General features: G+C 37.5%; 1 protein-coding gene across 1 annotated transcript in view; it reads right to left on the reverse strand.

Annotated features, from left to right (window-relative positions):
• LOC121426696 (formin-like protein 3) overlaps positions 1–27,420 on the reverse strand; it is a 62,106-nt gene that overhangs the window by 15,047 nt on the left and 19,639 nt on the right. The window contains exons 4-22 of the mRNA XM_041623069.1: positions 27,034–27,113; positions 16,605–16,688; positions 15,868–16,030; positions 14,241–14,317; positions 12,962–13,055; positions 12,076–12,153; positions 11,527–11,637; positions 8,358–8,510; positions 7,578–7,679; positions 6,875–7,250; positions 5,696–5,851; positions 5,099–5,223; positions 4,420–4,619; positions 3,651–3,798; positions 2,667–2,753; positions 2,227–2,295; positions 1,716–1,796; positions 1,033–1,162; positions 263–426 (exon numbers count right to left, since the gene is read on the reverse strand). Coding sequence (XP_041479003.1) covers positions 263–426; positions 1,033–1,162; positions 1,716–1,796; positions 2,227–2,295; positions 2,667–2,753; positions 3,651–3,798; positions 4,420–4,619; positions 5,099–5,223; positions 5,696–5,851; positions 6,875–7,250; positions 7,578–7,679; positions 8,358–8,510; positions 11,527–11,637; positions 12,076–12,153; positions 12,962–13,055; positions 14,241–14,317; positions 15,868–16,030; positions 16,605–16,688; positions 27,034–27,113 — 2,478 coding nt within the window. The remainder of the gene's footprint in view (positions 1–262; positions 427–1,032; positions 1,163–1,715; positions 1,797–2,226; positions 2,296–2,666; positions 2,754–3,650; positions 3,799–4,419; positions 4,620–5,098; positions 5,224–5,695; positions 5,852–6,874; positions 7,251–7,577; positions 7,680–8,357; positions 8,511–11,526; positions 11,638–12,075; positions 12,154–12,961; positions 13,056–14,240; positions 14,318–15,867; positions 16,031–16,604; positions 16,689–27,033; positions 27,114–27,420) is intronic.

The following is a 27,420-nucleotide window of genomic DNA, read 5'->3' on the forward strand; positions in this document are numbered from 1 at the left end:
CACCATCATTTTTTACCACCACCACCACCATCATCATCATCACCATCAGCAGCATCATCATCACCATCATCATCATCATTACCATCATCATCATCATCATTACCATCATCATCATCATCATCATCACCATCATCATCATCATCATCGTCATCACCATCATCACCATCACCATCATCACCATCATCACCATCATCATCACGACACCATCCTCTAATTCCCTTTCCTCCTCCTCCTCCTCCTCATCACTATCTTAAACACAAACCTTTGCATTCTTGAGATCCATCTCCAGTTTCCGGACTTTCTCCTCATTGTTCAGCAAGAAATCTCTGAGGATGGTATTATCGCTCTGCTGGGCATACTCTCTCTTACACAGCGTGATACCATGGCTCAGACTCGTGATGTCAGCTATCAGATTCTCCAGTGAGACTACACAATAAATTGGAAAACAAGAAAAAAAAATTAGGAGGGTCAAAAAGAGTACACAATATTATCCCTTGAGAAAAGATGGTACACCTTAAATATACATGGACCTTCTGAGCCCCATAACATCATTATGTGTGTTCGATGGTGGGTGTGATTTTTTATATTGATCATACACAATAATCAATGCTATCTATAGAAAAGGTCAGCCCTGTTATCAATTGTTTACCTTTATGATATAGGGCTTTGAAGACGTTTTAATGTGAAATGCTACATAATAACCATACAAAATGTTATTAAGAATCATCAATGTAGGCAAATGGAAAAAACATGTAGTTTTTTATGACAAATTTGGGTCCCAGCCAACTAAACGCAATTGTTTCAGAGCTGTGCACTGATTGTGCATTATAAAAATTAAGAACACATTAAATAATAGTGACTACTGATTCAGTTACTGGAGTAACTTTCACCCCCAAAATATCAAATTCTGTCATTATTACAAACTCTACTCTAGGTGAATCAAATGGCATGATTTAAGGAGCCTACATGTATAACAGTGATCGTGACTTATGATTCATAAGATTCTGTGAAGCATGGCCCTATCATTCTTACCTGCTGCTGCCTTCTCAATGTACTGGAGATCGTCATGGAAACTAGCAACATCAGGGAATTTCTGATGGATGGTCTGCACGATGTAGTGAAGCAGGGTGATTTTACGGTCAGCTGATTTTGTGTCAAGGATCTGTAAGAATTGATGTAAATATAACAATGTTTGAAAATAAGTCCAAAGTACAAAAGAGAGAATTGAAGAAAAATTGTTTCATAAACTGTTCATAACTAATGCATGAGTCTATATATATTCAATTAATTTTCTGATTTTTCAGAAGTATATTTTGTATCTGCTTTATCTCTGTCATACATTTGCAGAGCTGCCAACCTGAAAAAGAAAATTTCAGTATTTTTAAAGCTGAAAATCAGTATTTTGATGATGACATCAGTATTTTCAATGTAAAACCATAAGACCACACATAAAATGGAAACTTTAGAAATCAGTATTTTGCATGAAACCATCAGTATTCTTCTTATTTTTCAGTACTAAATACTGAAAATCTGTACTACTTGGCAGCTCTGCATTTGACTTTGCCATGTTAAATTTTGCTTTCTTTTGGAAATGCGAAATGGAAATGAATAAACAATAGGTAATATGTTCTTTCTTCTTCTTATTGCAGTCATGTGAACTCTTGACAACACAGCAAAAAACAGAGAATATACTCAATCATGACTGAAAAGCTTACCGTATCTAGTGTTTGGAGTTTGAAACCATAGGCCGCTCCTCTCTTTGAGCTGTTCAAGTAGTTACCGAAAGCTAGAATAACCTGGATTTATAAAAAAAATAATATGATATTATGGGCTGGCAATATCTGTCAATACAATATCACAATTCAAATCGACAAAGAAAACAAATCTTCTATTACCATTATCTTTTAATATCATCGTCATCATCGTCATCGCCATGTTTGTCATCATCATCATCACCATCATCGCCATCATCATCATCCTAATTGTCATCGTCATCATCACAATCATCGTTGTCGTCTCCTTCATCACCATCACCATCATGATCACTATCATCACCATCATCATCACCATTATCATTATCATCATCATCAAAATTATCACCACTATTCCATTCTTGTCATCCCCATAATTTCAACAATCAACATCGTTATTACAAATCAATGGTCACCCATCATCATCATCTTCACCATCAACACAAAAAGTAAAAAACAAAAGAAGAATATTTACCTCTAATAACTTCTTGATCCTGCTCGAGTTCTTGATGGATAACGATGCTGACGTAATTGCATTCAGTTGCTAAATGAAAAAAGAGGGGAATCGATATAATTTCTAAAATAAATCAGTTGATACCAAGTAAAACGAAACCTCTTTAAAAACACATCCTCTATAATAATTGCATACATGTATGAGTTACAAAGAAGAAAATGCCTTTTTTAGGAATTGTTCTTCTGTTTGATCATTACATGACATAATAAGTTAGAAATATCATATCCAGCTTCTACATGTACTTCTAAGATTCTGTCTAGAAAATAGATAGAGCAGCAGCATATGGATATACAGTGTGCATGCCTGCTTAGCCCAACATTTGGTTTGGGCAATGATTACCAAAGATGAACGGGGGGAAGTGACGTTGTTATATCCTGAATTTGAACTTGTAATGTACTCACCGGTGTGAAAGAAAGTATGGTATCTGTGAAGTTACCCATGAAGATCATACAACCAAGACGTTGACTAAGCCTATCAACCTTACACAGCTGCAAAAAAAAAAACCAAATATTGGAAGAGGATGAAATGTATGTGTCAGACAAGTTTTGTGATTGTATTAAAACATGATATCTACCATAGAATGTGATGCTGTTTGAACTGGGTGGTGATTTGCATCGACAAACAAATCAAGTGCAAAATTGTTGAGAGCATAGATAAAATTGTAGTGCAAATTTAATCAATATAATTACAAATTGAAGCATTTTCATTTTTTTCATGTGGTATCTCAACCATACTCAACAAGAGGACATATGTACCCATATCATAAGCTTTGTGGGTTATTTCTAAACTAATAATTTCTATCGGACTTTGTTTTCAATGTCCGCCCATACATCCTAATCCATCCTTTCATCTATCCATCTATCTGTCCCTACCTCACTCATTCCCTCTACCCATCCATCAATCCACCTACCCATCCCTCCCTCCATCCAACCATCCATCCATCCACCCACCCACCCATCCACCCATCCATCCATCCACCCACCCATCCATCCATCCATCCATCCACCCATCCATCCACCCACCCATCCATCCATCCATCCACCCACCCACCCATCCATCCACCCAACCATCCATCCACCCACCCACCCATCCATCCATCCATCCATCCATCCATCCATCCACCCACCCACCCACCCACATCCATCCATCCATCCATCCACCTACCCACCCATCCCTCCATCCATTCATCCATCCATCCATCCGCCCACCCACCAATCCATCCACCCATCCATCCATCCACCTACCCACCCACCCATCCATCCATCCATCCACCCATCCATCCATCCACCCACCCATCCATCCACCCACCCATCCATCCCTCCAACCATTCATCCATCCATCCACCCATCTATCCATCCATCTTTCCATTTCACCATCTCTCTTACCTGAATCATGAGTCTATCCTCATCTGTGAGAACATTGATGGGCTTCTTATCTTTCTCATACTGCTGGAATGCTTTCTTCTCGTCATCCTTGGGACAACATCTATGAAGCTGTTCTACTGCATCGATCGGAAGAGCAGCGAGATTCGTCCTGCAAAATTGAAAAGAAGGAACGAAATAAGAGGAAAAATAGTACCAGTGACATCAAAACTTTGACAAATTGAGGATTTTTAGATTATCTTTATATGCCAAATCATAACCGAGATCTGATATTAAATGCAACTCCGAGAATCAAACAAGAAAAAACTTACGTTCTCAACCAAATAGTTAACTAGTGATCCATCACAATTGATTTTGCAATGGGTCAGATCATTATCTGGATAACAGCCCCCCCCCTCAAAAAAATTTCAGATATTATTAATAATAATAAATGCAAATTTATTAGGCGCCATATCCATCTTGTAAGAGATTCCCAAGGCGCACAGGTGAAGGGGGGAGCAAAACAAAATAACAACAAAATCATCATTGATAAAATGAGTTCCAGGGGGAAAGTTTTTAGTTTAATCTTAAATGCAAATCTTAGATGCAAATTTGTAAGTGGTACAGTAGGTCAATTCTAACTGAAGCAAATCGATTTATATTTGTTGATGCATGAAGCAAACCATCAATCAATTGAAAATTTGCAATGAAATGTAAGACTTTCGACTGATTTTGGACATGAAATTGACTTGCGATCAATTGCAAGTTTCTTGTAACACCTTACTAGACTTACTTCTTGATTGCATCGATGATTTGATCCGTCGTGAGCTCGATCTTTCTCCTGATGATGGAAATGTTTTGCAACCTATTCGAGTCGAGGAGAGATGTGGTTTCTTTCTTCAATGTTGCCTTTGTCTTACCGTCCGTCACCGTCAGACCACCGCCTTGCGTCTGCGTCTTGAACGTTTCCTCAAAGTTATCAAAGTCAATATCCTGTTGAATGCAATGGAAATGATCAGTTAATGAAGCAAGATTGGTAGCCTGAGATCACTGGAGACCTTCATATCTTAACTGAAGTCTTATCTTTTCTAACAGTATTAGTTCTTGGCACTTTGACACTCATTCAAACTCTCTCATTCTTTCTTTTGTTGTGCGCCTCCGAAGAGAATGTTTCTATATAGATAGCACTATATTAAAGTATCACTTTTATACCAACTTGTACGGTTTGGGCAAAGTGGATAATTTTTCTTTTTGCCCTGCTCCAAAAAATAATTGGTATATGAAACAAATATTGACTTCTCATTTATCTGGGCAATAATAAAACCATTACCCACTCAATGATCTTGAGACAAGAGGCCTCCTATTCATAAAATAGGCCTAAAATCTCATAATCACTTTAGGTGGAATACATGTATTTTCTAGTCGTTGTCCTCATGAGAAGTCAATATCTCTATAAAAAAATAACAACTTACCCCCATAACCCTGTCATCATCAAGCTCACTGAACACGGTTCCTCCAATCTGATTTGGTTTAAATGCAACCCAATTGAGTGCTGGAAGACGATATTTGGTTCGGATCTTCTTCTTTATTGTTACAGCTGCAAGTACACAGAAAGACAACGATACAGACATTTACTTGATGATGCGTTTCATGGTTACGACTGGTTAAATATAACTAAATCTACATTAAAATTCATGTATTCCACAATTAAACAATAAACTACAAACTAACAAGGGCTAGAAATTGTGAAGTGTATGTATAATGACTACAAGCCATCGATGGAATAATTTAAATGTATATGGTACTTTTTATCAAAATAGATTTTATTTGATAATCAAGTAAAGAAGAAGTCTACAGGTAATTTTTTTTTTTAAACAGTCAATATGATTATGATCATAATGATAAATGTAAAAGCAATCTGATCAATAATATGTTATAATAAAAATATGAATTAAATAATAACAATAATAATAAGAGATATAACTAATAATTCTAATAATGATTACAGTAAATTATAATAATAAAAACAAAATTATGATGCAAATGAATTTTCAAGAGTATTTACTCACATCCATATGGTGCTCCGCCGATCATACCAGGGGGAGGGGGTGGAATTGGTGCCCCTGAAGGTGGGGAGGGGTGGAGGTACACCCATGGGTGGTGGAGGGGGAGCAGGAGGACCAGCTTGACCTGGTGGAGGGGTGGGGGAGGAGGAGGGGGAGGTGCTGGTAGGAGAGAGATAGAGAGAGAGCAAAAACATTTTAATTTACATCTATTTCAATCTAGATAAGTTTGCTTCACAAGTGCAGGCAATTCACATCTATATAAGTATGCATTCACTCTTATCAGATCAGGTTGGTATTTCATAAAGCTGTTGGTAAGATAAAAGCGACTTTAAGAACGACTGGCGATCTTTTAATACAGCAAATGGTATATTCATTGGCGATATTTGAGCACGTAAGAAAGGTTCACAGTCATTCTTAAAGTTGCTCTTAACTTACGAACAGCTTTATGAAACGGCACCCCGGTGGGTGTTTCATAACGCTATTAATAAAATTAAGCACAGGTTTACACACGACTGGAACATGTTCTTATATATAAATCAGTTATACAGGGATATCATTTAACACAAGAAAAGATTGCCAGTCGTGCGTAAAGTAATTCATATCTTAAGAAGAGCTTTATGAAACACCCACCTGAAATATACAACATATCTACCTTCCAAAATTTGACTGATTTCATAAAACCTTATCGAAGTGTCACTATCATGTGCATACATGAAAGACTGAAGAAGACTCATTTATTTTTTGGCTATATCAATTTTTATCTCATGAGATACTGAGATACTTTCTATCAGTTTCTGTTTGTTGTAACTCGCGTAGGAACTCGGCAGGACAGCATTCTGCTGGTAAACGCCAAGCTGGTATATAACCAATTACCAATGAAACATTTTACGTCTAGGTTAATCAGTCATAGTGGCTGACGTTATAGACGACAGATATCATTCTCGGGCCTTTTTATCAAAGTGGAGAAAATAGCAGAGTTGGGATTCGAACTCACAACCTTGCGATTATGAGTCCAATGCTCTAACCACTGGACCACACGACCCATGACCCAAAGGGCCCGTTGCATGACAATGTCATTAAGGTAATTTTGGGCAAAATGCTAACTACCACAGCAACATGGCTCAGCAGCTGATCAAAATCAAAGTTTCCATGGCTGTGACCGTAATGGCAAAGCTACCATGCTTGTAATCTTTATGCAATCGGGCCCCCAGATCAATATCACTCCTATAAGGGCACTATGTTTAGACCATGTAAACTCACCAGATCCATTGGTTTCTGCTGGAGGAGGTGGAGGAGGAGGAGGTGGTGGAAAGTCATCATCCGGTCCTAACGTCATGCTACCGTTACCAAGGCCGGGTCCGCCGGTACCATTACCAAGACCAGGACCACCGCTGCCGGTACCACCGCCGCCACCGGTACCACCGCCGCCACCGGTACCACCACTGCCACCGCCGGTACCAGTACCGCTGCCATCACCACCACCACCTGTACCATTGCCAGTACCTCTCGGGATGCTCTGTAAGACCTTTATCGTCTTGTCCGCTTCAAGCTTTTCATTCTGTAGGTAGGAAAGGCATACATGTTTCCAGTGATGGCCAACGACAAACAAGGACAATTCAAAGAATAAAGATGGTACTGAAGATGCAAGGGAATCTGGTCGCATATAACAGATGTCAGTGAAATCACTGCTTCTTTTGTGTTTGTGAAATACTGCCCCTGTTCTGACAGTTTAAGATCCTTGGGTTTGCTTTGTAAGGTGGCACTAGCCTTTTTGGCTCTTCTACTGAAGAAGCTGTCTAACGATAATAATAACTTAAAAAATACTTTAGATAGAATATTGCGATGAAAAAGGAAAAGCGTTCATATATTTGAAGATGGTATTTACCTTTACAACATCCAACTCTCTACTGATTTTAGCAATACCCATCTGGAGCTCCGCAATCTTAGCTAACGATGCATCCTCCATGACCCGTAAACTGTCTGTCGTCTGAAAAATAAGAAAAAATGGACAATTAATGAAATATAGTTAATATTCATTCAGTTTACAAGCAGTTGATGTACCTTTAATACCACATGGACAAAAAAAATTTGGCCTGCACTACCACTTGATCTAATACCTGATGGTTAATTTCGTTGTTGCAGCATTTTGTTCTGAATCACTCAACGTCTCCGATCTTCTTCTACTGCTCACCTTCGACTATCTCTAGGACCCCGCACTTTTACCCGTTATGGCGATCGTGTTTTTTCTGCTCTTGCCCCTAAACTCTGGAACCATCTCCCCATCCCCATTCGTAATGCATCCACTGTCGAATCTTTCAAAACACTCCTCAAATCTTACCTCAATAAGCAGTCCTCTTAATTCCATATCTTGTTCTCTCTCACTGTATTTGCTACTTCTTTTTTTCTCTTTCCAATGAGCTTAGAAACTGTTGTATTAAGCGCTATATAAATGTTAATTATTATTATTATTATTATTCACATAAGCCCATAATTGTAGCATAAAAGGGAGGTGAATAATGCCTACTTTCTCACATTAAGCCAATTGAAGCTCGCTTTTTACATGTCATACAATGTGTAAATGTGAGGCTAAAAATGTATTTGGTTTAATTCATGTGATATATTAATTAATCTGATTTAAACTGAAAGTGAATAAATGACTACACACCTGATACAAAGCTTCTTCGAGGTTGGCCACTCTCTCCAATGCAGCGGTCTTGGTGTCGGAGTCCTCCATGAGTTGACCAACATCAAACACATTGTCAAGGTAAGCCTGGATCTGGACCTGGAGCCGGTCACTCTCCGTCGTCTTGAGCTTCTGCTGTACTTGGCCAATGTGTGAAGGAAAGCAGTGCGGATGGAGGGAAGGTAGGAATGATGGAGTGAAGGGAGGAATGGTGAAGCAAAGGGAGGAAGAATGAAAGGGTGGATCACAGCAACAATAAGTGAAGTAAAACATTGCAGATAACACATGAGGAGAAAGCAGGAGGATGAGAAGAGGTGGAAAACATTTACAAAGTGCAAAGGGATGAACAGATGGTAGGAATGATGAAGTGAAGGTGGGAAGATGAAAAGATAAATAGATGTACAAATGTGTGAAGGACAAAATTGCGGATGGAAGTAGGTAGACAAGATAACACATGAGGAGAAAGCAGGAGGATGAGAAGAGGTGGAAAACATTTACAAAGTGCAGATGGAAGGAAAAGAGGATGGAAGGATGGAGGGATGAGTAAGAGATAGGGGTAGTACAAATGTGTACAGGAATGCATTGCAGATGGAGGGAAGGTAGGAAGAATGAACAGAAGGTGGGAAAAATAAGGATAAGATGGACAGTGCAGTAAGTTAAGGAAAGCATTGCAGCAAGAGAGATGGAAAGAATAATAGATGGAAGAATTAATGTCAGAAGGATGAAATCAGAAAAGAACAGCATGTATGACAAGTCAAAAAGTGGTTAGATGAAGGGATAGAGTGAAACAAATGAAAGAGAGGAGAATGGAATGGTAGCGTAAGGAGAGACAGGATAACAGAATTCGGAGCCAAGACAAGCATGTGAGTGAAACACAAAGATAGTGGAGGTTTCAGGCAGAATGAACACACGATGGAGGGAGGAGCAGAAAGAGCAAAGTATAGGATGGAATTTTATGCAATATCCACATTTAATAGTGTAAGGGACCATGGAAGTGACAAATGGCAAAGGAAATATTTGATCATTTTAAATACAATGATGAGGAAATATTTCAAATAGGGTGGGGAGCAAAAGGGGGGGGAGGTGTGCAGTGAGGGTGTCACAGGTGAAAAAATGGAACATACAAACAAAAGGTGCCAGAATGACCGAGGAGGAAACAGATAAAAATAAACATCAAACATGACAGTTACACAACAGACAAAGATGCCACAATAAGGGTTGAACGTCAAGAAAAGACGATGGAAAAGAGGGATTGGCGTTTGATGAAAAGGATACACATAAAACAGGTGTTGGATGGGGGAAACACATGGAGGGAGGGGGAGGGCATGGAGAATAAGAAGCAGATTCAAAGTCATTTCCCAGATACGGTTTGCATATTGGATGAAAAATGCAGAGATATACATGACAAAGGCAAGCCATTCAGTTCACATTCACATGCAAGTTTAATACAAAGAAGAGGCATTCAACATGAAACACACACAAAAAAAAACAGACATGCGTTGACCGACGGGGTTATTTAGCACGGATGGCAAAACCATCCATGGACGTTTAGAGAGACAGAGCACAGAAGTCATTAGTTAAAGAGCATTTTCAGGCAAGCAATCGAGACAAGAGATATAAGGAGAGAGCCAAATGCACATCACACAAGCAGGCCAAATATCAATGAGGGAAAAGAAACAAAAAATGGCCGAAAGTTAAAACACCGAATGAAAGACAATTTATAATGTATAATATTATAGTTAGAAATAAATAAATTTCTGGAACACGAAACAGGTAGCGTACATCATTTTTAAATGCAAACAAGGTGTTGTTTCATAAAGCTATTCAGAAGCTATTCAAGACTGGAAATCTGTTCCAAATTATATTCTGTATTACATTGATAACCATCGGTTAAAGGGGAATCGAACCTAATAAAATTTGTTTTTGGAGGAAAAAGAAAAATCAGACAAGTTGATAGGTGAAAGATTGAATAATATTGGAAAATAATAAGAAAGTTATGAATTTTTATAGAAAAGTTGTAGATACATGTATTGGTAATCACTATACCCATGGAGACTTTAAATTGGCCGCAAATGTGATTTCATAGTGATGTTAAACAAGGACTCCTCTTCCATGTATTCCAATATTTAAAATAGCTAAAATGTTTTTTTTTTCAACAGTTTTTAATGCTTCAAATTATATTTTTCTTTCATGAGGGAATGCAACAACATACCACCTGTATCATATTTACATGTACATAAATATTACTGCTCCAGGGAATGGGTGCTTAGGTGAAAACTACAAATCCCTGATAATACATGGTCTAATGGAAAATTGTCCTTGCCCCTTGTCATAATTACCTACCCAGTTGCCAATTTCAAATCTACATGGTCTTAGGGATCTCAATTTTAAAGCAGCTACAACTTTCTCATTGCTTGTCCAATTTCTTTCAGACTTTCACCATTCTGTTTTATTTCATTCTTCTCCTTTCCAACATAACATTTCATGATCAAGACTGAATTCCCCTTTTGTGTTGATATTCAGGGGGGGGGGGGCATTTCATTTCATGACACAAATACAGGACTAGTCATGAATTAAAGATCAGCTTTGTGAAACCAACCCTGTTTTTTCTTTAAATTACATATCGATAAAAGTATTCTAACAACAAACATGTCATTCAAATGATACCCATACAGTCACATGCTTTATCAAATTCAACAGATAGTAACAAATATGGATGCACTAAATACTATCACAAATCACAGATGCAAATATTCATTCGTATTCATACAGGAACCTAGTACATTTACTGTAATCAAGAACTGTCTTCAATAAAAAATTGATCTCATGTTAAATATTATCATCCGTGATCATATTCAAATTTGGAATGAAAAAAAACCCAACTTTAACCAATAAAAGGTTTTTACTACTGAATCCCCTAAAGAATAAAAAATAAAGGTCAGAAGAATAAAGATCAGAAAAATAAAGATCGGAAAACAAGTAATTTCTACTGAATGCCTCAAGTATCATTGTAAAAAAATTCATTGGAGCAAACCAATACTTTTTGTTAGTGGTCTCTGCATCCCAATTGTAGTTCTATTGCAATTTTTCAAAAAAGAAAATCCTTGCAGGAGATTGTGTTGCATGATCTGGGTTTTCCTCCTATACTTGCCTCTAAATAGTCATCTAATCCAAGGCATGAGAACTCATACTGGAGGTGCGATCTGAAGTTCATATTCTCTACAGAATGAACAACAATGTTGATGAACTGCATACACGCAACCTAGAAAAGAGGATAAAAAATAAATAAGGATAATGAGATCAAAAAGAATTAATGATATACCAGCTCACAGGATATACTATTTTCAATATTAAAAAAAATTAAAATAACCTTCCCTCAAACAAGATTTGAAAAAATAAAGGGAAAAACAAAACAAGCACAACATTGAACATTTTATCAAGATCAAAGTAAAATAAGACAAACACATTTATAATTACAATACTGCCCCCTCCCCGTCCCAACAATAAGCTGATTTGAACAAATTAAATAAGACGTCAAAAACACAAGGACAACACTAAAATTTCATCAAGATCCAATTTAAAATAATAAAGTTATGGCAGCTTTATGTTGCACTCCTTTTCACAAGATAGTTCTATACACATCCTTGTCAATATGCAAATGGGAAATTTGGAGAGAATGTCAGAAATTAAATTTCCTTACCATGAAGTCTATACTTGCTTCTTCATATCTCGTGAAATACTCAAACATCTTCTGGAACCTATATGCCTCACAACATTCCTATAAGAAATATAATAATACAACAAAATAATAGTTACTCTGAATAGCTGCTTAAATTTCCAACAAAACCAATATCCTCGATGGTAACAGATGTTACAAAAATAACTTGAAGTATAGTTGAAAATATTCTTTTGAAGGAGGAACATTATTCATTCAAAGCAGAGGTATAGAAGGGTTCTTAGGATAACCTTTGCCCTACATTATTAAAAACAAAGGGAAATTTCATCCCATTGATACTAAACATGACTTGATATGGGAATTGTTTTCGAATGCTACAGTGTTTAAAAGTTGTAACATTATATATCATATGCTCTATCCTGTTTCACTTTCATGATCTTCTTAACTCTGTTACTCTTTGATGGGATTTTGTCAATTCTTCAGATGTATACATGTATGTATGTTTCTTTTATTTTCTGCTTTAATCAACACCAACTTGATGCTCATATGGACTTTCCCTTTGATTTTGTCCCCTTGTTGCATCCAATATGGCACATGGTGGCACCAATCAGCAGATCATATGTTCCTTCTTGGTGTATTTATAACATTTTCAATGGTATACAGTGGTGCTCGAAAGTGAACTCCACCAGAAAATGAACATATTTAATGTGTTCGAGTTTCTGCCATGTTTTAGATATTTATTTGTGAAGTCAGGTGATTAAATATTACGTACAATAAAATTTGCTTCTCTTCGTCAAGCACTGCGGTGTTGTCGTCTACATTCGACACTCGGCAAGAAGAATTTTCTGTGGAGTTCACTAAACTTTCAAGCACAATTGCACATAGAGTGCTCTGATTATTGTATACTTGCCAATTTGAAGTTATCAAAAGCACTGAGAATGATTTCATGACCTCCCTTGACGAGGCATACAGCTGCTAACAACTCTAACACTAAGGCTTTGGTTCTGAGCAGAGAAAGGAAGGAAAGAAAAAAAATAAGCAAAATAATAGTGACGATGATGATGATGTTTAAATTAGTCACTAGTCCTGATCCTACAACAGTTGCATTAATATCCATTTCAAAACAACTTTTCAATCATTTACATTACAGTTATTTATCGATTCTCAAGTGAATTTCATTGAAAAGGGATTGCAAATATGTTTACCAACTCATTTAGGAGAATGGATTATAAATATTGTATCAAATCAATTGGGACAAGATACTCTTTCCAGCCATACATAATGAAAATACGTTCATGGCATGTTTTTTTCCTCAAAATGAGGATATGTGAAGTGTCCCAATTTTTTTTTACTCACATAAATATTAAAACATGTACGTCTAGTTTGCTAGGTTGTTCCCACCAAAGCCTTTAATACACCACATACATGTAGGTGCAACACCTTCCCATGCTTCTAAAAATAACCCAACTTCAAAACGATTAGATGCCTTTCTCAACTCTGAGGGCAGGAGCAAAATAAGATCTTCGCTCTCCTTTTCCCTTGTCACCTGTTTTTGCTGTCTATTACCTAATTTGATTTTATCACCATCTTTGCCCTGTTAGGTGAGTAGACAGAATTCTGTGATATTTTTCTGCTCTGAACCCTAATTCTCTTCCTTACTATCCCACATTGCATGCATGAGGAGTGGTGAAAGAATTCTCTCATTCAAAAACGACCCCCAAAAAACTAAGAATTAAGAGTTTAATGGAGGAGTTTATAAGAGGTTAACGGAGTAATAGAACAGGTGGAATTCAGTTCAATATACACAAGATCTGGCACACGTCAAGCCATACAATGATGATCTTTGTTTACTATATTTAATACCAATTTGCCCGACAATATCTTAACCTCGTTCTCTGGCCTGTATTGTATGTTTGGGCAAATATTTCAGAATCTGGATTAAAAAAAATCATGGTATTGCTGGTTTCCATACATTTAAGATTCTTTTGAGTAGATAATAAAGTTATCGACCACATACATTGGATTTTGTTTTTATTTTGAGTGCAGCAAATTTAAATTTATGCACTTGAATATTTCATTTGATGTAATATACATCATTTAGAAGTACATTGATACTCTGAAGTATTCAATAAGACTTAATATCATCTATTTTAATATCAATATATCTTATTCTGTTTGTATTTACTTACCTGGGTGATTTATGATTTAGACTAAGGGCTATTGCATTAATACATTCTTTGTGATTGATAACCAGGTTGAAACCATACTGAAAATAAGGAAGAAAAAAAAAACACATTTAATTCAAGTTGGCGAATATATACAAACAACTCTTTTGTTAGATAAGACAAAACTTTCTTATTTTACTTCCAAGTTTGATGAAATTTCCAGTGTTATGCCTGGAAGGTGACCATCAATAGAATACACAATGTAAATAACATTGACAAAGCTAAATTCTTCATTCAAAACAGTTCATCAATCTCAGATTTTATTCATTTGACAAAATTATATCAAGCCATGTAAGAAATGGCCAGCCCCATAAATGAAAATAAAATAAAAAAAATTATCTGTATGAAATAACTTCTATATTTTACAAGTCCCCACCGCAAGTTGTTTGAGATTCTGATAATCGGCTTAATATATCAGCCAAGTATGTTGCATACATAACACCACGACTGTCTCCGTCTGCAATTATTATTCCGAATTTTACCAGGTTTTAGAGCAGGCATTATACCACTCAGCCAATTAAATCATTACATGTTTTTCCTTTTGAGGTGACCTAATCCTCTTTACACAAATTACTTTATAATGAAATAATGGAATTTTTCTTCCATTTTTCTCCCACCCGCAAGCTGGAAAATACAAAACCATCTGTCATTTTTTTCACTATTATTCTTTTTACTGTAACGATACTACAAGCACCATTTTGAAAGTCGGGAAAGCTCATTTTTAGCGAGGGTGAAGACTTGGCAAAGCACCGACATGGCATAGATAATAATTGGATTATATGGATGCATATCTCATATTTTGCACAGTTTATGAAATAAACAAAGTGCATGTGTGGTTCTCTGGGATAACGATATGCAAATATTGTCAAATCCACCAAGGAAAACAGGAGTTTTGCATGTGTTTTTGTCTCCTTGTAAGAAATAATTTGTCATCGCACCATCTGTGCAAAAATTGAATGATAATTCGAGAAAATATAACAAAAATATTCAATAAAATATATGCTGATTTCAACACATACTCTCTCATAAAATGAATTTAAGTACAGGGTAGTTCCCCCAGGTATTTTTTTTTCATTTCAACTTCAGTTTTGACTTTCTCAAAGCCAAATTAAGCTCTTAAAAATGATTAACATCTTTCTTTTGGCCGATCTTTTTCAATGCAACATTTTCCTAATCAAACTTCAACACTTTTTTTTATTAAACAGGTTTTCTTTTTTCAAACAGGAAATTCTTGAAGTATATAGTGTTCAAACACATTGAAAAGAATGCAATCATTACAGCATGATGGCTTTCATATACATTTGGAGGTATTCAATAGTTGAGAGATGTGCTTTTATTTAGGGATAGTTCTTGAAGTGACATTCATGTGTCTTTCATTGGGGTACTTCTAATCTCGGAGAGTGTTTCATGAAGTCATCTTCATTTGAAACTGTTACAAGCTACTGTAATACTTGTATCTGATTGGCCGAGATTGAATCTATCAATGAGATCACCGACACAAACCCTAGTGAAAAGCCCAGGGGGTAGATCGACTTTGAATGTTGACTCTTTAGAGGGAGGGAGAGTCATTTGTTCTGTCAGGAAAACTTACCTGGAAATTCATAATTGCTCTGCAGCACATAATACAAACATGGACGTCGTCTCTGGTAATGGCTAGATGGGACTGCATGGAGAACTTCTTCCCGTGCCGCGACCCTCGCACGCTCAACGAGCTCCTCTGCTTTGGCGGTAGCGTCTCTAGATGTTCCTCGTGCCTGGGGGGAAAGGAAATCGAGAACCAGTTTGGCATTTAGATGATTAGCGAGAACAAGATCGGGTAACTCTTCCTAATCTTTGTAATGAATGCAAAGACACATACGGTTTTATTGGCTGGATAGGCCTGTTTGTGTCATGATCGTATTACATGGATCAAGATTGAATCTCCAAGCTGCAATAAAGATGAATTAGCTTTGCAAAATGGCAATCAGTGCATGGACCTGATAAATGCTGTTCCAGAAGATAAAAGGAAAAATAACGAATACGATGGCCATATAACACTGAACGTTTCATTTGCTTTTCTCATCTGTCTAAGGTTACACATTCACTTCTGTGCGAAGATGCAAGACAAATGGAACATACTGGTGATGAACTGCATGAATATAGTCCCCCCCCAAAAAAAAAACTGTACTTTTTTCTAAAAAGTGGGCCTAGCTTATTGCACTGTCTTTGCCATTATACCAATTATAAAAAATCCCCTGAAATCTTTCTTACATGAAATCAGTTATCAAAGAAATATTAGTTTGGGCACCAACAAAAATGATAAGCGTTTGTGAAAGGGAGATTACTTACGTCATAGTTTTATTCAGCCATTGAAGATACTCAACTAGGACATCTAAACCAAGGTTTTCCTCATTCAAAAACTCCCTTACCCATCTGCAGAAAAGAAAGAGGAGTGAATTGGCAACATTTAATAATAAGGATTCAATCTAAATACGTAATTATGTTTTACTTCTGGACAATCTAGAAGAGATAATGGGATTACTAAGGGGAAAGATGGAAAATATTCATTTGCAATCAATCTCAAACATCAATTGGAAATCACAATTGAGTTGTCAACCAGATTGGCCAGACACAGTTATGTCCAAGAACCCCCCCCCCCCACAAAAAAAACATCAAACACTCATTCCAAAAAGGGGAAATCAACAATTATCTCCTTCACTTATCCCCATTCTACTTTTCAACAGGATGATATTTGTTTTTCAATACACTTGACAGCGGAGAATGACGCACAGTACTTGACTGTATCAAACGGATCTCGCTATTTTGGGCCACCTTCTTGTGGCCTGGCAATTGGAGGTGAAAGGCTTGACCCTAGGGCTTTGTTGTTCTGTGAGGGTACCAAACTAGACTTTGTTGCAAGGTGTTTTGTGTAATATGAAGTATATTTATGCATGCCAATTATCTCAAGTCAATTTTAAATAAAAGAATTGATTTGATAAATTATTTGCAAGCTTCAGAAGACAAAATTCATGTTTCTCATCAAAGTAGGACAGTGAGATGAAACTTTGATCAAATCTACTTATAGCTGTTACAAGCAAATACATAGGCCTACGTCTTTCTTTACCCCTGCCCAACTATCTCTCTCTCTCTGTCTTTCTCTCGTCTTTCTGTCTATCACTATCAGTCTGCCTGTCTCTGTCCCCTAGTCTGCAAACACAGACCCTGACTGAAACTTTGATCAGCAAATGTGCCTCCGCGCAAAGACTAGCACGTACAAAACTTGCTGTTACAGCGAGAGGGCCTTTAGTACATCAGGCATGAGCAGACCCTTAACTCGAGCGAAGGGTTTGCACAGCAGACTATCTGTCCCCCTCCCTATCTTTCTCAGTCCCTTTCCCTTAACTTCCATTTTCCATCATAACACCTGGGGAGAGAAGTCTAACAACTCATACAAAATTTCCCAGAATCATCACCACAAATGTAACAGACTGGTCAACCAAGACTATACACCATCTGTCAGTCGGCTGATAAGCGGTTTTTAATTTGCGCCGTAGCGGTGTGACCAAGCAGCCTGTGTTTTCATAGGCACTTCCTCACAAATTTCAGCTCAATTAATATCAGGTGATCATGAGGTCACATGATGTTGCGAAGTTTTAAAGCAGAATGAAGTCCGGGCTTTGGTAGTTTCATCGTGCTGACCTATTGTGAGATGTTGTCCACAACAGAGTCTTTAAGTTTGAGACTACACCACCCGATTTCCGACAAAATCATAAGCCCCATTTCCAAAATATCTTCTACAAACATACCAATTTAGGCTTAATCCATAGTGTAATATTCAATCACATTTCTGATTTATTCTTTAATCTAGGGTCTGCATGTTGAGGCTAAGCAGTTACAATCAATGTCATGTAGTATTACATCTCATCAAGAATAAGGTCTGCTTAATAACAGCCTAGCCATTAAGGACGCTCGAAAAAATCTCACTAGGTGCTTTCGGACCAACTCGATCCCTCAAATTCACAAGAATTTGTTCATGCCCCAAAAATGCTGATAATCATTTTCCTCATTAGTTTCCCACCCAAACCTGTTCCCTTTCAGGGAAACTTTAAGGGCAAGCCAATGACCCACTTTCCCTATACTATAACATCTGTGCCCAGTATACTTGCTAGGATGGGAAAGTTATTTCACCACTGCAAGAATGCCAGCTACCTTGGGGGAAAAAACTGCAAATCTTCTCATAATTCTGAAGAGTTCCTATTTTTTTGTGAGGATTTTCTTTCAGAAATATTATGACTTCAGTATTTCGCTTTCACACTGATGCCTGGTATTTTCACATTGGGGTAGATCAGGGTAAATTTTCCAAACACTGCAGAGCAGGTTTCACATAGTCGTAGAGTAGACGTACATTACATGTGGAATAAAAGTAAAAACAACAACAAGAGCAGTGAAAGTGAATTTCAAACAAAACAACAAGTGATACGCAGAGTTGAAACTGAAATAACGAGATGAACTCAGTCCATTTCCACTTTTTTTCAGATAAATGATCACTTGCCTCCTCTCTGACCCCAAGCTAGGAAGGAAAAGCAATGGATGTGCAGACATTTTGAGACAACTTGCAGGAAATTAAGACTGCACATTCTCAATAAAATCAATCTAAATAGTTGCAGTTATCAGAGTAGATGGCCTAAAGGATCATAAATGAGGACATCAAGGTTGTGTTAAAGAGAAATTCTAGTAATTGCAGTAAACACTTATTTCATGAGAAAGTCTGTAAAACCAGGCTTAAATCATCGAGGATCTAGATCTGGTACAGTTACATAAACTGAACTTTGTGAAATCTTGAAATCTGCGCTGAAAAATGTTCTCACTGAAGATCACCAACACAGATAAACACACGTGGGACAGTGTATTGTTGCTGGAATAAAGACTCGACGGAAGTGACCGAATCTGCGTTTTTTTGCTTATTTCTCAGCAATTACACAATTTCTTCCAGAATCCTTTGGCACATATTTTTCATTCATACAAACAGACACTTGGGTGGTCATTATATTAGATTCTGTAAAAAGTCATTTTGAGATCGTTACCAATACTGGAATTTATCTTTAAGGACAAAAAAAATCAGTCACATAAACACTTATATGCATGGCTTGATTGATGATATGACAGGCAATTAACCTTTAAAGATAATGAAGTAAAAAATTACTTATTACATAATCTACAGTTACATGATCTATAGTGGCATTATTTGCCCACAGATTTCAATAGTCAAATAACTTAACATTATCTTTGCAATCAAGCATTTGCTGGGGGAGTAAATAGATGTTCAAAGCATGCATACATAACCACATCCAAATAATGGAAAGGGAATTAATCCTTGAAATATTTCCTGTGAATGAAAGTGCAGAGATATGCTTTGATTGGAGAAGTCATTCTTCTTCCTTGGTTCTGTTACTTCTGTAGCTCTTTAACCACAATTGCACTTTTTATGCTCTTGTGCAGCACCTACAACAGACTGCCTCCACCAATTGTGTGAGGTTTCAATCTACTTTTTAACAGAAAACCTGTCACTATCCGGATAGAGCAGCGTCAGTTTCACATTCATGTGTTCATAAACCTCACATTAATGCTAAGTACTTTACAGCATACATTAATACTGCTATGCTGCCTCCACTGTTTAAAACCTGGGATTTTGTGAAAATGTAATGAGTGATTTCCTCCATTTACTGTTAATTCAAGTCAGGTACATTTTATTTCCACTCTGTGTGGTTTGATTTAAAGTACAAACAACTTTCCACTTTCTTCGACAAGGATGGGAGCGCTTGTCTTTGATATGAATATTCCCTTGTTGAAATGTACTTTACTTGTAATTTCTGAAGAGGGAAAGATAGGGAAATATGGGGTATTAACTAGGAAGTAAGAATATGTCTAGGTGTGGCACGACATGACATTGAAGTTACAGTAGATGGTTTCAAACTGCCTCGATCACAAGAATCCCCGTTAAATTACGAGAACTTTTTAAGGCTAAAAAATACTCGTTAATTATTCCTGCATTCACACCGCCCCGAAACACATCCTTCGGGATAAGTTCCCGAAGTTACGAGCATGCGCAGTGTGGTCTGACAAGCAGGCAAGGCGGGAGATTCAAAATCACTAGCCCAGCAGCCACCCACGCCGCCGCACCCAACGACACGCTGGGATATAAGTTCCCGTAATTTGCTTTCACATCGCCAAAATACCTGCGACCTTGGAAAAATCCCCACGAAAGTTCTCGTAATTTCGCCAAGTACCTGCTATTTAGCGGGTATTTTCTTTCGGGGATATTACGCGTAGTTTGCTTTCACATTACCAAAATACCTGGTATTTTCTGATCGGGGTAAATTTCCCGATCAGAGAATACCTGGAACTGGCAAACTTCGAGGCGGTCTGAAACCACCTAGTTTATAGGAGATGAAAATAACTTCTTACAAAATCTGTATGGAAAAGTTGCAGTTTGGTCACAGCAGTTTTGAAAGTTCCAAGCCCCCGGGGGGGGGGGGGGGGGGGGAGGAGCAGCCAAATGTATTGATGTACACACGCATGGCTAAATTATTTCCAAACAACCCCTAAACAAGTTTTTCTCTGTGTGCAAAATGACCTCCTAAACAAGTTTTTTGTAGGTTTTATTTACACATTTTGGCCCCTAAACAAGTTACTGCCAGAAAAAGACCCCAGGGAAAAAGCTTGGGGAAATACCCTAAACACATTTGGCTAGTCTTTAAAAAAAAGCTTTGGAAAAAAACATACCCTAAATATATTTGACCCCGTGATGGACCACTGATGTCCAGTCTTTCTTTTTTAATCTTTATTTTTGATACCTTAACGAGTGCACACGTCTGAGACTGAAAAAAAAACACCACTTTAAACATGTCTTTTTTTTATCACGCATGTGTACAGCAATATATTTGACTGCCCCCCCCCCCTTCCCCCGGGTAAAAGCAAACCAAGCAGGTGAACTACAAAGAGGCATGATAAAGCATTTTTTCACTAACATGCATGCAGTGGGCACCTGGCAGCAAGCTCACTTACTATAACCAACCTATTGAACCCTCATTCAATCAATTAATTGCAGTATAATTTATCAAAGCCTTAGCATAACCGAGGTCCATGGCATGACAAAGCAGTTACTACTAGACCTGTCACCCCTTCCTTCAAACTTAGAAAGACTAGAAAACCTATTCGCCCTCACCCTTTCAAATTGCAAAATGTAAAAGTGTTTCAATACTATTATTCATATTGCTAACCTACAGATTTCAGCCATCACAAATATCCCCAACAGCCCCAAAAGTCTATCCAAATTATATTCAGGCACCTAACATTAGTCTAACTAGGTTATATCAGACCTATAACCCTTCTTGCTTTCTCACTAGGCCATGCAGATGGTCTAACTAACAAGTTTCTATCAAACTATTACCCTTGTAGCTCTCTCATAAAATATAAAATAAAATCCTATGAAGGTTATATCAAAACTATTACCCTTTTAACTCCCCTGCGAGAGCCATGTAGATCTCAAACAAGTAGTCTAAGACCCCTGTTACATCTGAGAGATTCCCTACCTCGGGCCGGCCCGGGGCCTACCTCGGGTCGGAAAGAAATCAGATGTAAACATCCCAAACCTACCTCGGGCCACCTTTTAGCGAACCTACCCGAGACCACATCCAGAGGAAGTCTCGGGTAGGTATCGGGCCGGCCCCGGTCCACCGATTCGTAGATGTAAACGCACACAAGCTTTCGAACCTATCTCGGTCCGTTCGCCAGCTGTCAAATTACGTCATAGCGCGCGCTATCCCCTCCCCAGCCCCGTCGTTCTTCGAATGTTTTTGCGGCATGCGACATGTGAATTGTGATTGATAAAGTCTTTGATTTGAGTGAAAAGAAGCATTTTAAACGTATCCTTTTCAAGTCGATCATATCTTCAACGACTGCTTGGATCATCAGCATTCTTTCAGAATCTCGGGTAACTTCAATTAGCGCGCGCGAATTATTCGGAGATAGATCGAGAGCGCCTTTTAAAGGTGTCAGCAATCGGATGCCGCTCGAAACAGTACAGATAGGGTGATAGGGGAGGGAATGAACACTGTGATGTAAACAGACCACATTTCGGACTCGGTCCGTTCGCGAAGCTAATCCACCAATAATCCAGTCAAGGTTGCAAGTGGACTCGGTCGGGTCTCGGGTAGGAAACTTTCAGATGTAACAGGGGTCTAACAAGTTTATATCAAAATCATTACCCCGCTAGGTCATGTGCATGTGGTCCAGTTTAATAGGTTCATGAACCTGCCCATAATCCAGACTAATTAAGGTTCCATGGATGACGACTAGGGCAGCTAGATCCTGTTATTGCACTCCTCCAAGGGCGGAGAAAAGTCACCCATTTTTTTGACATATTTTTAAGACACCTACATTCATGACTCTTGAAATTAACACTCTGGGTTTGTTTGTATACTGCTACAAATAAAATCCTGATTAAATTACTTTTTTTGGCATTTGTCTTCATTTTTATTTTGTATATTGCAGAAAGCGTTATTTCTACAACGGTCATATAATTGCTGTCTTTCAACTTGACTAATCATGAAACAAAGTTACAAAGTTTACGAATCAATTTGAGGATGTGGGCTTCATCATTAAAGTTATTTTACTGCATGAGAAAACTTGATAGATGACATAAGGGGGAAACATCAATAGTGGAGAAAAGTCAGAACTTCAGCACATACATATTACCCATGAATGTTCTTCACTGCATATGCTGGGGATATGTTATCCCCGCCAACACAGTAAAATCTAGCTCACATTGGGCTCGAAATAGCAGTGAAAACCACACAACAATTGGAAAAATGTCGGCTTTTCTTGTCGATGTTTTGGTTGCTTCACAGTCTCTATATACACCTGCACAATATGGGATTATCGGGCCAAGTCCAACCCCTTCAATTTCCCTCCGGAAAATGGGGAGCAATTTCATCTGCCCAACTTTTCTTTCAAGCTTTGACGTGAGTCACCACAATAGCAAATTTCTCTTCAATTTTTAGGTTTTATTCATCAATTAAGAATCTGGCATTGATGAAGGTTAATTCTTGGTCAGTCTTTAGGACTGTCAACTATGATGCGGAGCCCTTGACCGATTTGCAAAACAAAATATGCTGAAATCCATTGCAGTTATCTTTTCAGACATTACAATTATGGCAATGAAATTCTATTATTCTATAGTAGCGAAAATGCAGGCCTACATCTACATGTATAATACATTTGTTTGACTTATGAAGCCTCTATACGATATGATAAAGATAAATTAATAAAATTTGGCTCTTTAATGCAGGGTGGCACTTGTAATTTTTTTTTTCAATTCTTTATCAAAATGTGTCATGGTCAATAATTATAAATGAACTATAGCTATCTTTTTTCCACATCTATGCTTAGATAGCCTTGTTTCTTTCTAGATTCTATTATGAAAGGATACATTGACAGTGACCGCTGACCACTGTAATTAAAGAAAAAAGCTTTACATTCCCGGTCAAGGTGCATCCGTCAAATCGTAAGAGGCCCCGGTTAAATCATTTAATCATGTCATACACTTCACTGGCTGCCAGGAGCAAGCAAATATTGGCATTTATTCAATTGAAATGTCCATCCGCAATTATTCTCATTTGTATCTAATTAGTAAACATTCAACAAGGACTTCACTAGATTAGTCAGCTCTCAACAGCATAAAAGAAGAGGAAATTAGGATACTGTTTCAAAATCAATGTGCATATGAGACAAATTGGAATCACAGTACTAGAATCACTAATATTCAATATTAATGCAAATCAAACTAAATTTTATAAACTAAGGGTGTGTTTATGCTTCCATTGGGAGGACAGAATCAGCGTTTTCAAACGTAGATTCAAAACACCGATCGTAAACGTGGTTCTGGGAGTGCTGTTTATGCTTAACTTTTCAGAGGCAAAATCAAGATCTCCAGCTGGCTTCGCATCGTAATTTTCATTGAGCAGGAAAGCGGGGTCAAATTGGGCCTGCCTTCTGAGTGTTGTTATTTTGTGGAGATAACATGTGACCGTATCGAGCAATGCCACTGTATTTGCCCGCGGATTTTCATCTTACCGGAAGCATGTACCAAATGACGTCATTTAAACACGTTTATGATCATGGTTCTGTTTATACTTCCCCAGAAAGCCTGATTCTGGTCAAACGACATTTACAAACGCACCTTTTTTTGAGTTAATGATCGGCATTTTGAAACAGCGTTTAAATGAAAATAAGCATGGACGCATCCGTGTTTAGGACTAATCACGTTTGGAAATGCTGATTCTGGCCTGAAAAGTGGAAGCATAAACACGGCCTAAAATACATACTCATGTAAGATGAATTTGTAACTTGGTTCAGGATGCATGATGAATACTTATCCACTCAGAACGGTCTATGGTGAACATCAATTATCTATCACTTTTTTTAATAGTTAATTATTTTCATAAATCATCAAAGGAAGAAAAGTTCAATTCATTCAGCACATTTTTGTTCTGCTCTATCGACGTATATTTCTGTAATCTTGCTTCAAACCTTTACATTCCTGCAGACAACCATAATGAAAATAAGCAATTGATGATACAGTACAATGATGGTGTTGAGGAAAATATGTATCACCGTCACTGCCTTGTGATTGTAATGACTAATGATACAGCTTTTGACAGCTAAACCCTATTCATTACTGCCAACAAAAGACGACTCAATATGACATTCCAATTGGAATCCCCTTCTTCAAAAAGACCTACTCCACAGACACGATGGCACAGGAGTTCAAGGAAATTATTGGCTTTATGATGATTGCCCCATACAATGGAGCATTTCATTTTCAATAAAATGATGGTTGTTAGGAAACTCCATTTATTTCTATAAATGTCATAGGATGGGTATTGTATTGAAATAAATGATATCTTTAATAACTTAAATGAAATTTTCTCCTGTATCCAGGCCTGCATACACATACAAATCGAATACTAATAAACTTTTTTGTAACTGACAAATATTGTATGATCTCATTTTTTGTTAATGTGTTTAAATTGTAAGCTCAGATTTTCTAGTCCTGACTTTCAGTTTCTGGTATATTTTGATTCCCTTTCTGACAAATTCTTTATTTTGCTTTCAACACAATGGAGATTTTTATCATGATTCCTTTGTAAGACTACACTTCCCATGACCCAATACCGTTGGCAATACAGTAATAGTTTTATTTATATAGATTTAGATCGGATAAAGATCACGCTTCCTGAAAATAATCTTTCTGTAGTTGTCACAATTCAATAGATATATTTAGCAAATGGATTTTCAGAAACCGTTTTGGACTCCATCATTTTGTATTGAACCAAGATCCTCTAAAACTGCAAAAATCTTAAAATCTATCTATAAAACTTTCTTTAAAAAATGTTTAATAGACCCTATATTTGTCAACTTCAATACGATTTTCTCATTCATAACATTCTTGAAGTCCTAAGAATTGAATTTAATGTTCATTTCAGATACTTCTTATCTCTAAATCATCTTTTCAACGAATATGTTATCAAAGGTGTGACAATGAGATGCCAGAATAAATGTAATCATTTTCAAAACAAGAAGCACTGATGACACCATGCATTGTGTACCGTAGTCATATCGAGAGACCAAAAAGTATCATCACTATAATTAGTTCAACTACATTTCCTTCTTGACACATTTCCTTGAGTATTTCATCACAAAGGAATCATGCCCCAAATCCAGACCATGAGTAGGAATCATGAGTGTGCCAATGTCACGCCAAAGTTACTTTACACTTTTCATCACACTTTTAGACAAGAACCACAGCTCACTTTTGTATGTGTCTGTATGGATACTGTTTTTACCCATTAGATGGAGGTGATGAGGGATGGGTCTGACACGCTCGCTCTTACTCACAATGATAATTATCATGTCAAAGCCACAACCAACCACGGGCAGTCTGTCACAAGAACATTAAGAGTCGATCTTGAGTTGCGATCCATTCAGATCACAATCACATCTTAAAGATTGATCTCAACTCATAGGGATACTGGTTTTAGGTTTTACCAGATAGAGGTGATGAGGGATGGGTCTTATGAGCTATCGTGTCAAAGCCACAACCAACTTCAGGCAGTCTGTCACAAGAAAGTAAAGGCTCTATCTTGAGTTGCGATGGATTCAGATCACAATCACAGCTTTAATATTGATCTTAACTCACGTGGAAACTGCTCACAACCATTACATGGAGGTGGTGAGGGATGGGTCTGACAAACTTGCTCTTACTATGATAAGGCATCTAATCAAAGCTGCAACCGAATTCTCGCAGTCAGCTACAATGCAGGCAGCGATCCCTATACCATTACTCAATGTAAGGCTTTAAAAAAAATGTTTGCCGCTATATATAGAGGGGAAAACTAGAGCCTGTCCGGCAGTATTTTCAAAATTTTATACTTCTTTTTAGGAAAGCTTCATGAGAGCTTCAAAATAAATTGTTGAGATTGAGATTAGTGATCTGCTTACAATATGGACACTGTTCTATCGCCCCATTTGCCAATTTTCATTGACCAAGTCTGTTTTAAAAAAATGAAAAAAGTAGAACATTAGTGTCGGTCGGCACCTTTTTCTCGTTTCTTCCAAAATTGAATGTAAAAAATAAACTTTGCAGGTTGTGCGAGGGTGGGTCGGGTTACTGCATACATCTATTCCAAAGCCTAAGCCGACACTTTCATATACTTACTGGATGTTGTTTGTTCTGAGTGAGATTTCCAGGTCTCGAAGATTCTGCGTTGACGTGTCAAACATCTTTCTTCTCGTTCTCTGTAAGGGTACAAAATGGCCCCCAAATCAAGAGTTAGTACACTTTCATTATCACTGGGCATGTGTGTCTCACTTCAGTGGCGTATCTTGGGGGAGCCAAGGGGCACGAGCCTCATACCTCACTATAAAAGGGGTGCAAATATGTTTAGAGGAAAAGGATTCTTTTGAAAAGGGAAAAAAAATTAGGTGGCCATCTTCCTCAAGTGTATTAAAATTGGAAGTAGCACAATTTTGGTGCATGCCAACAAGTGTCACATTCATAGGAGAGTGGATGAAATTCAAGCACTGGCCCCCAAGCATGAAAGCT

Source organism: Lytechinus variegatus, chromosome 13 (genome assembly GCF_018143015.1).
Source record: "Lytechinus variegatus isolate NC3 chromosome 13, Lvar_3.0, whole genome shotgun sequence".
Classification (NCBI taxonomy): Eukaryota; Metazoa; Echinodermata; class Echinoidea; order Temnopleuroida; family Toxopneustidae; genus Lytechinus; species Lytechinus variegatus.